Source organism: Egretta garzetta, unplaced genomic scaffold, assembly GCF_000687185.1.
Source record: "Egretta garzetta isolate BGI_Z169 unplaced genomic scaffold, ASM68718v1 scaffold62, whole genome shotgun sequence".
Classification (NCBI taxonomy): Eukaryota; Metazoa; Chordata; class Aves; order Pelecaniformes; family Ardeidae; genus Egretta; species Egretta garzetta.
Genome location: NW_009258947.1, coordinates 2,766,433 through 2,777,549, shown reverse-complemented (window position 1 = coordinate 2,777,549; position 11,117 = coordinate 2,766,433). Strand labels below are relative to the sequence as shown.

The window sequence follows — 11,117 nt, the reverse complement described above, 5'->3', positions numbered from 1 at the left end:
TATATATATATTTGCCAAATCAGCAGTGTATCTTTGATCTGTTCCTTTCCAGAGAATTCTGAAAACCACACATTTCTTTTAGACTGTCTAAAAGTTTTCTTTCTATTTATTTTTTTTTCTGCTCCTTTAACAAATGGATTCTTTTGCTGAGCAACCTCAAATCACTGTGGATACACAGAGGCTCTGGGCTGCTTCGTACATAAATGGAGCAGCTTATGCAGCCCAGGAGACAGGTGAAGTTGCAAATACACAGTAGCTGAAACCTCTGCTTCATTTTCACAGGCAGGGACAGACCAAAACATATTTTTCAGGCACTTCTGTGAAAGCTGCACGGAGATATAGATGCTCTGAGGGGGAACACATGGAGACATCTATGCTAAATGTCCAGCCTATACTAATAACCAAGCAAAACCATCAGAGCAAAATCAGCAGTCAGTTTGTGATGATTAGGGTATCGTTATTATTCACAGATTCCTCCTTCGTGTTGCAAAATATTCCCTCACATAGAGTAGCTGCCTTAGAACTAAGTCAAGCAATTGAAAGGGCAGCACACAAAATAGCATCACATGGTCTGTAATAAATATAAGAGCTATATAATGAATGCATAAGGCAGGTGCAGTTAAATAGAATTGGTAAGGACAAGAGGCAACATGGGACTTGTTAGGAACATCAGGGTTTATGTTGAAATAGTCAAGAGCAGAGATACGTAGAGCTCATCAGGAATACAAGCCCTTATATCAGCATTTTAATAGCTTTGTTGGCCACAAAGCACAAACTTTTTTTCTTGCAGTTTGTAAGATTTTCTTATCACTGTTAACTTGCACCGCTACGCTGTGTTCTAATACTGCTTTACAGTAATCCTCACACTTACCTCTCACCTTCACATTATTTGCATGCTACTTTTTAAAGGATATAGTAGGATAGCTAAAAGTACAAAAAAAGAGATTTAATTATGCAAATGAGGAAAAACATCTATGGCACTAGTTTTGTCCTATTTTACTTCAAAATAAAACAGAGAAACTTGCTGATGGTCAGATATGATCAGATTCAAAGCAGCCATGTAGTTTTTTTTCAGTGTGTTTTGCTTCACAAACATGTACCCCAATGAATCCAGAAAAAGGCAGTTTGTACCATCCACTGGAAATTTACTTGTGTAAATGTCAGGTTTTCATCTTTAAGTGCTAAATTGTGCAGCTTAGAGACAATGCTATTTAATTAATAACATGAGTTGCAGGTGACATTAACACTAAATTCTCTTGCTCATCCTTATTAAATATACGGTGCTTAAAATAACAAGACTTTGAGTCCATTAAAAGTCATGTTTCAAAGCAATGATGACAAACCAGAAATAGTAAATCCAACCCGAATCATTGTGCACTGCACTGGGGAATTTTTCATACAGTCCTCTATGCAAATGTATTTTGTTCAAACTTCCCCCTATAGCAGCTCTGCTATTTTTTAAGTATATGAGCCGCTAAAATCTGTAAATATTGCAATGTCTTCTTAGCTCAGTAACTTGGTCTATTTAAAAAAATGAAGTTATGATTTGACAGTAATACTTGTTAAGTTAAGGCATGCTAACCTAGGAGAAACAGTATACATGCATCCACACATGTACATGCTAGCACTTCTAAGTGCTTGATATTTGTTTAGTTAACACCCAACCCAGTTTTCCCCCTTCTCCTTCCCTGAGTAAAGACACCATTAATGAAATGAAGAATCATCAAATCACTGGAAAGTCTAGGCTAGAAAGAAACTCTGGAGACCACATGGTGCAGCTTTCTATTGAAAGCAGGGATTAGGTTATTCAGAGCCCCATCAAGCCAGGCCTTTGGTATTTCCCATGAAGGATATACCGGCAATTGTCTACACAGCCTATTCTGACACTGAATTGTTCTCACAATATTTTTTTTTTCTTGTATCAAGACAAAATTTCCCCTGGAGCAACTTGAGACCATTGCCTTTTGCCATGTCAGTCTGCAGCCTTGTGAAGACCTCCCTCTTTTCTACAACAGCTTCTCAGCATGGGAGGGCTGTGATTAGATTCCCTTTGCACCATCTTTAGGCTGAGCAATCGTCACTCGGGGTCTGCTGGCTGCCCAGCGCCTGGTGCAAGCCAGGCCAGGAGCATGGCTGGCTCATGCCCTGCTGCTCTCCACCACGGTGCTTTTCACCAGAGCTGCACCCCAGGCAGTCAGCACCCCCCTGCACTGCCTCTTGGGCTTACCCCAGCCCGGGTGCAGGGGACCTCTCACTATTTGGCTCACTGAACTTACGCTTTAGCAAAGCTAGCAACTCCTTAGCTGAGCTCAGTGGCTGCTTTTGCTATTTGATTTACTGATACAAATGGAGGTCTGCAGTGGCGGGTATGGTTATAGTCCAGTGAGACTGTTTCAAGTGATCTCATGGCGCACTTTCTAACCATGGGTAGCTGGACGCCATTGTATTGGACACTGGGATCCCATCCTCGAGGTTGACTGAGTCCGTCTTCATAGGCTGGTGGAAGCCACCTAGCCAAGGCCGTGTTGGATGCTCCCCACCTAGGATGTTTCCTGGGAAAAGAAAAAAGTAAAAATAAAAAAAAAACAACAGCAGCAAAACAAAAAAAATCCTGCACCTTTGAATGTATTTGGAATAGAAAATATGTATATATCTTAAAATATATTTATAATATATATATTCTGAATAAAAATAATCTGAATATAAAACAATATAAATATAAAAGAATATAAAATAATCATCAGCCACAGAGCAATATTGCGTTGCAATAAGATGTTCATTTAATGATCTTTGAAAAGGCATCAAATACTGGTCTTCATGTATGCCAACATCAGTTTGACTCAAAATGAAAATAAAGAAAAATTAAATTACTCATGAAATGTTACTATTATATTTATAATGCAACTTGGCTGCCTTTTGACATCTTTGAAATACTTGCCCTGATGGTGATTTCCAGAGAGTGTCCTTATTCCCCATAAAGTCAGATATACTCTTAACTGCCTTTGCTGACATCTTTTAAAAGATATTTATTTAGAGCAATAGCTGGGAAGTCAAGACTTAGGCAAATATAAATAAGCTCTAGAATAAAGGTGAAGAAAGCTTAAAAGAAAAATGGGTACTAATCATACAGAAGTAACCATTTAACGAGACGTAAGCAGAAAGGACTGAAGAAAGGGGAACGATGGCTGAGGCTGCTGAATTCAGTGGCAATGCTCCCTCTGCTTGCATCTATACTAATTACTTGGGTAGAGTTTTGGGAGGGCCTATGCACCAGCCCAAGCACTGGTATGCATTTAACCGTGCTTTTAATTTGCTAGCACTATCTGCAGTGTGGCTTTGGCTCACACCACCACCATTTCTCTGACTGACACCTGGCTGGGCACACACTGGGATTAGTGCGTGCCCGTTTGCCATCTTGCAGCCAGCCTGCTTGGAAGAGGGAAGGGGAGTAAAAAAGTTTAGACAAAAGTCTAAGAGTGAAAGGGTGGCAAGAGTCAGGTCATACTTAATTTGAGGACCAGAAGATGATTCCTGGTGATTTTTATTATTGGTATAGTCAGTGAATCTTTGGCTTGACCCAATTAATTTTCCTTCTGTCATGAAAATTTCTAATGCATTTTTCCTAAGAGAATATTTTGGGGGTTGTTTTTTATTTGTTTGATTGCTTTTTTAACATGGCCTGTTCAATATATTTCATAATTGTTAAATATATATAGAAATTAAAAAGAAGAAATAAAGTTTTTGTGATGTACCCAGTTGAGCAAAATTGTAAAGTAAGCCGCAAAGAACCAGAAATATTCCCAGACAGTTAGTAGAACTATGCAGTATTAAAACATACATTTATATGTCTATTGGGATGCTAAAGAGGGAACAATTATTTTATTAATACTTCATTGATCTCTGGCACACTGAAGTGCCTCAATTTGCCAGGCTATATGGTACAGTAATACACTTAATTATCCACAATAATTCACACTTGAAGGTTGAAGTATGCTTTAATAAAGCATTCAAATTAGTTACAGTTGATTTGCCTTTATTGAAATTGCATAAAATACTGCACATAGTGTAGTGCTATTTCACTCAATTAAAAATAATGAAATGTTAATTTAACTGCTTAACCAGTGATTTTTCTCCTGATTGCTTTTATATTTTAACAGATCACTGGAATGCTACTTTAGTAAAACCCTTCTCACATGTCTTCTTCTTATTACATTAAAGATGTTAATGTCTTGGAATCTTGCTTGAGTTAAAAAGGTTTTTATCCAGGGCAGATGCAATAATGAGAGTTTGGTACCATATAGCTTTACAAAGTAGTCAAATTTGACTACGATACATTCTGTTTATGGGAAGTGGGAACTTAAATTCACCTGTCAAATACCACAATTGCATAGTTTGGATTTTGGTTTGGCTCTCCTAGAGAGAACCTGGAGTTTTAGGATGCAGTTCACCATCCAGATTTATATCTTTTTGAATGTTATTTTAATGTCCTGCCTAGTTTCAGGTAGAAAGAATGAATGTCATAAGGCAATTTAATAATTGGATTTTGTCATGTTTTACGTCTCTCTGAGCTACCATGGACATAACTTCTGGCACACATGGAAAACTTCTGAAAAAAATAAGCCTGTCACTAAACTGAACGCTTAGCTTGTATTGAAGTGAAGCAGCCATCCAAAAGGAAACATCTCAATTCCTTCTTACAGTCAATGGATTCTGTTGGGACTGTTCATTCTTTCCATTAGGTGAGCCATATTCATACCTCTAACCCTGACGGTATTAGAGCTTTGGACTAAGCATCAGGTCCTTACCTGGTTAATGACATAGCAATGAAATAGAAATGCTGCAGATAAAATTCCTCCTAGCTGCCCAAATATTAGGCATACAAATTATAATCTAATCATCTAAGCACCTGTACATGAAGCCAGAGACAGCTCCTGGGTGCCATCCTGACATCCAATCCTGTCTCTCACTATTAGGAACAACCAAAGCTGCAGCCTCGCATTAGACATATAACGACCTCAGAAAGCTAAGATTCAGGGAGGCTAACTGCACTGTGGGATTCCATTCTTGTAATGCCTGTAGTTCCTTCACCTTCAAATCCTTCTTATTGCACTAGATACTAAAAACTACACAAGATCAATGCTAGTTAGTTGGGATAAAAAATGGGGAAAAAATAGCTGTTTGGATGTGGTTTATCTCCTTTATTTTTCATTAAAAATAATGTTGTAAATTTATTTTGCAGCTTATTCACACATATGCCTTCAGGCAGAAAGAAAAGTAAACTTTGTTGATATTTGTTACTACGAAATGTGGATAATGACACTGCTGGGAATGTCTGATGCTATGTTGATATTCTCCATAGAAGGCCATGTTTATGCTGTTCTGTTATGCCTTTGTTCTAGGAAGTTCACACTAAAACAAAGTAATCTCAGTGCTGTGGAATAAGGACTTTGTAATCTATCTGATTTGTCCCAAGTATGTGAACTGGTTAAATAAAACCTCTGTAATGGTATTCCATGCTTACTTTTAAATAGATTTTTCTTACAGGTAAACAATTCATTCCACTGTGAATTTTGCTTTTAAATTTCATCAGTGAAATGCAGCATTTACTGAACTACAGCACAGCTGCACCTACTGAGTGACTAAAATTACAAATACAGCATAGGTCCTGATATATTTTCTGCCTGAAAGTGGCAGCTGTAAAGCAAGGAAAAGTACAGACTGGTACATTTGTTTAATGTTTTAAGTCTTCGAAGCTGGCTTACGTTGTAGAATACGTTGTTTACATTATTGCATAACGGGCCTTTTATGTTGATGTATTTCAGTAAAGCTTAAGGTATTTCAAGGGGTTCCTAAAGTTTTAGTCTAAGTTAAGATCTAACTTGCTGGTTTCAGAGTCTTTGGTTTTGGTTTTTTGCTGCCTTGCACCTTTTACTGATATTTAGAGCAGAGAGCCTAAAATACCACTGAATAGGGTGATGGGTTTAAACACTGATTTGGTGCAAGCATAAAACTATACGAAATAGAACACAGGGACTACAGACTAACCAGACTCAATGGATTATGTTTACCCTACTCAGCTTTAGAAACCAGACTGGAATGCTTATACATAACCTAGTATGACCAGAGTCACTGAAGAGGAAAAGATGTTTTACCTTACCCACAGCAGAGTGTGTTTCTCTCTGCCTCTGGAGAGAAAGGCTACAGCAGCCATGCCTGAAAATTAAGAGCTTCAGCCATGTGCCTGTGTTCACCTACATGAATCTTGGCCAATGTGTTCAAGCCCTGATGGAGTTGTCAGTGCAAATATTATACTAGTTAGTCCACATTCCAAGCAACTTCCAAGCAAGCGCTTCTGGAAATCATGGATATCTGCATGGTTAGATTTATAACGTCGATGCATATCTGGTTGTGTCCTTTCAACAAAGACGTGTTCCTTGCAAATGACTTGTGATGTAGCAAAACAGAATCATCTCATAAAATCAGACTGACTGAATAATAAAACTGCAGAATTTGACTGCACAGGTTAAGGCATCCATGTTGCAGAGCGCCTTAACCTGTGCAATGCTAATGGCCTTCCATTTACAGCTCTGTAGCCCTTCAGTTGTAACATTGCCATTGGCCTTTCAGTTTGTGACCTTACGCTTACGACTCCAAAGGCCGCTGAGTATAAATATAGTATACCCTTGTACTGAAAAGGGCTCTCATTCTCAGTTTTACACCCTTGTTGCACTGGAGGATTCTGAAAATACTGTTGCATCTGTTATGTTGGGTTTTGCAGGAAACAATTGCCACATATATTAGGTAACAAGTAGATAATTGTAGTAAATAATAGACATTCAGATAGCCGCTGAGCATATATTTATATAGACATATTAAAGAATATATCCCCCAGAATTTTTACATGCATGCTTGCTAAATGTTAAGGTTGTGGGAAAATGCAAAAATGAGAATCTACTTGATTTTCTTACTGCTTCTTATGAAGTAATTATATTTTCCTGCTTGATACCCTTTAACCCAATTCAATCAAAAATGAATATTGTGTTAGAATTCATTCTGTTTAATTTATATAGAAAAAGGCATCTACTGAATCAGTCCTCCCTAAATTTAAAGTTACTTACATAATCTTAGAAGCTTCATAGGGAGAGCCTGTCCACAAAAATTAATGTACCAAGGTTTACGTGAAGAGATTCTACCCCTGGGAGCTTTCAGAGCCACCTCATTTAGAGACATGTTGATGTCAAGCTGATTGAGGTCATCCACCTCCCATTTTTTCTAGGAAAAAGTAAGCATGGCATCTGGAGTTTAAAGAATAAGAAAGAAGGATTTTTCAGGGCACATTTCTTATCATACATACCTGTTATTGCAGGCACCAGTGATGAGTCGATATTTATTAGCTAAGCAGTTGTTTGGACATTTTGGTGGCAACATGTAAGGCAGACATCCAGAAATGTTCGCAATCAGAGTGAGCAGATCAGCTGATAAAAGATCTGAAAGGAAGAACCCAAACAAGCAATTTTCTCTATTGTTGTATAACTGCTACAGGAGAAAAGGTGTTATTGGCAGCTATAACTACAGCATCTACTCTCTTCTTCTTAGGAAAGAGCACCTAGTGAGAAGTCCTGCAGGAGGGAGTACTGGGGACTTCTCAGGGAAGAGACAGAGGGTGAAAGGAAGAGGTGGTTTTATGATCTGATGTGTAGAGAATGAGAAGGAAGTAGTCCAGCCATAGCTGAGAACTGAGGTTGACCTGATCCTTTTTCTCCTTCTTTAACCTGTTCTATGCTTCCTTCTTTCCCCTTATTGCAGTCACATTGCTTGTTTGTTTCCTATGCTTATGACAAAGGTGTAAAAAATGCCATTCAAGAACAGAAGTATATGCCAAGGAGAAAAAATGTGGGACTGGAAAGACGCAGAAATGTAAAGACACTACAGCTCAGAATTATTAGCTGGAATTTGGAAGCTAGGTAAAATCAGGGAGCTGTATACCAGTAGACAGCATGTTATTAATATCCTTGTAATATGATCACAGAAGGGTCTCCCAGTGAGCATTTTGCTGAAGAAGGACAAAGTCACGTTGTTGTGTAAGCTCCAGAGAGGTGGCACCCTCTCTTACCCACACATGTATGTAAACACATGTATGGCTGGTTGGAGGTAAAAGTACACATGAAAGAGGAGCACTATCCTTCCTGAACACAGAGAACTCCTGTCATTCAAGCTGACTGTAACCATCACATGCTGCAAGAAAATGGTAGAGGCAGCATCTAATGCTTGCTCGTGTCTCCCCACTGGCTACTGCAGGTCACCTAGTCCCACCACCTATCCGTTCTGCCCATCCAGCTCTGAACTAAGCTGCTTTAGTCCATTAATCAAGCCAAAAATTAATCCAGAAAAACAAACAAAAGAAGGTTCAAAAGCAAAATCAGCTCGAAAAATGTTCTGCTGAGCAGCTAGAACCTGTGCAAGGTAGGGGTGAGAACAGAGAGAGAATGGGCTGTAAAGACTGGCTACGCAACCTTGTCATTATGTACTAGCTATTCATGCTAAATTTGTGGATACAGCTCTATATCCATGTTAGTTCAGGTTCAAAGGTATGCTCAGAGCCCCGTTCCCCAGTTATCTGTGCTGCCTGGGTATTGACTAACATGTTTTCTTTCAAGTCAATTTAGTTCTTTCGTTTACTCTTTATCATGGCACATTGACTGTATAGCATCTATTCATCTTCCATTAAAGTGGCTCCAGTTTTGAAAATTAACAAGAATTTTGTGCACTTGTTCTGCAGTTTAAAAACTTGATTTCTTTTGAAACTACACCAGAAGAAAAATGATTGTATTTCTGTGTGTATATATAAATATATACACACATACATACATATAGATATATTTTTAGTTCCACAAATGTCCCATTAGTTTAGTAAGCCAGAGGTTTCCATGAGGGGAAAAAAAAAATAAATAACTTTGGACCATTATTTTTGTCTACAGCACTCTAAAGGTTCCATATCTTGAAAAATAATGCCATGTTCTAATACTTAGACAGAAAATACAAATTATAATTACCCGGCTCATGCTGCTCAAAGTGACAGAATTGAACTGCAGAAAAAAGTCAATGTTTCTGAATTTTTGAGCCTTCCAGACACCAGACAGACGTCTTAAAATTAATCTCTAATTAACAACAATAAGAATTTTACTTTACTTAGACAATTACACATCACTGAACTTTCTGGACTCTCTCTCTTTCTCCATCTAACTTAAAAAAACAGTTAAAATAGAAGCAAAGTAGAAATAAATGTGTAACAACAATGCATTATAAAATAGATTTTGGAAATAAACTATTTTCTTAGGAGAGGGATTTTAATAAGGCCATCAATGTCCAGAGGAAGTGTATTTGAAAATGCCAGTGCCATAGAATGAGAGAAATTGTATTATTTTATCTGTAGACTCTAGGCCCCAGAGGACTGAATGCAAAGTGCTAGGGAAGACAGATATTTCACTGTAAACAAGAAGCTTGCAACACTGTGGACATGCGAGCTGATTTATAGGCAATACAAATATATAGCCATGCGTTCACAGGACGTCAATAGCAAAGTGCTGCTCTCCTCAACTATACGAATGCAGCCTGCGCTCCAGCAAAGAAAAATGTAAAACAGTGACTACATTAGGTGTTTTTAAGGAGGGGGCACGCTGGCCCCAGGGTGTGAAAAAGATATGCACTCCTGCCAAAGATAAAACGAAAGTGAAGCTAACCCAACTTTAATCTAAAAGACAACATTCAAGAAATCAACAGGGTGTTTTGCCAATGTCAATATACTATATTTACCAGCTGGATGCAATGAACGTTTGTGCTTCTGGCAAACTTTTTGTTTCAGCACTTGAACTGACATTTCCATTCGTTCGGCTGCTTGGGAAATTTCTTGACTCTCTTGTTCAGGAAATTTTGAGAAAGCCAGCAGCAAGGTAGGAGTTGCTATTCCCTTTCCTTGGTAGTTTCTATAATTGAGATAAAATACAGAAGGTTTTTTAATGTAGAACCTTTTAGAACTTATCCATAGCTGTATTACCCTATGTTGGATATATTTCCAAGTTTTAGGTATATTTCTGCTTGTGACCTTGTTCTGCAAGGAGAATTCTGGAAAGAAAGGGAAAGTGCCCTTCCATGGCACAAATACAACAAGGTTAAGCTTGTGAGAAGCCTTCAGGATGAGACAGAAACTCTTGGAATGGACAAAGCCTGCAGTGCAAAGTGGCTAGAATGACCTTGTGCAAGATAGTCACAATATAGGACTCCCACTATAGACGTATCTAAGTGAGGAGGCTTTGCTTTCATGTAGTATTTAATATCAAAGACCATCTCAATCATTGCAGGTGGATCACAAATCATAGAATCATAGAATAGAATCATAGAAACACTTTGGTTGGAAAAGACCTTTAAGATCATCGAGTCCAACCTTTAATCCCACCACTAAACCATGATCCATCTATCCTTCTTTTAAATACCTCCAGGGATGAGGAATCAACCACTTCCCTGGGCAGCCCATTCCAGAGCCTGACAACCCTTTCAGTGAAGAAGATTTTCCTAATGTCTAGCCTAAACCTGCCCTGGCGCAACTTCAAACCATTCCCCCTCGTCCTATCGTCCATTACCAGGGAGGAGAGGCCGACCCCCACCTCCCTACAGCCTCCTTTCAGGTAGTTATAGAGGGCAATCAGGTCTCCCCTCAGCCTCCTCTTCTCCAGGCTAAACAACTCCAGTTTCCTCAGCTGCCCCTTGTAAGACTTGTGCTCCAGACCCCTCACCAGCTTTGTGGCTCTCCTCTGGACATGCTCCAGCAATGCGACATCTTTCTTGTAGTGAGGGGCCCAAAACTGAACACAGTATTCAAGGTGTGGCCTCACCAGCACTGAGGACAGGGGCGCTATCACTTCCCTACTCCTGCTGGCCACACTATTCATGATACAAGCCAGGATGGCATTGGCCTTTTTGGCCACCTGGGCACACTGCTGGCTCATAGTCAGCCAGCTGTCAACCAGTACCCCCAGGTCTCTTTCCACCAGGCAGCTTTCCAGCCACTCTTCCCCGAGCCTGTAGTGCTGCATGGGGTTGTTGTGACCCAAGTGCCGGAC

The 11,117-nt window shown here is 39.1% G+C and overlaps 1 protein-coding gene across 1 annotated transcript in view; it reads right to left on the bottom strand.

Moving 5' to 3' along the window:
• TPO (thyroid peroxidase) overlaps positions 1-11,117 on the bottom strand; it is a 46,195-nt gene that overhangs the window by 24,648 nt on the left and 10,430 nt on the right. Inside the window, 3 exon segments of the mRNA XM_035889912.1 lie at positions 2,423-2,552; positions 7,355-7,487; positions 9,814-9,983. Of these exon segments, the coding sequence (XP_035745805.1) occupies positions 2,423-2,552; positions 7,355-7,487; positions 9,814-9,983 (433 nt within the window).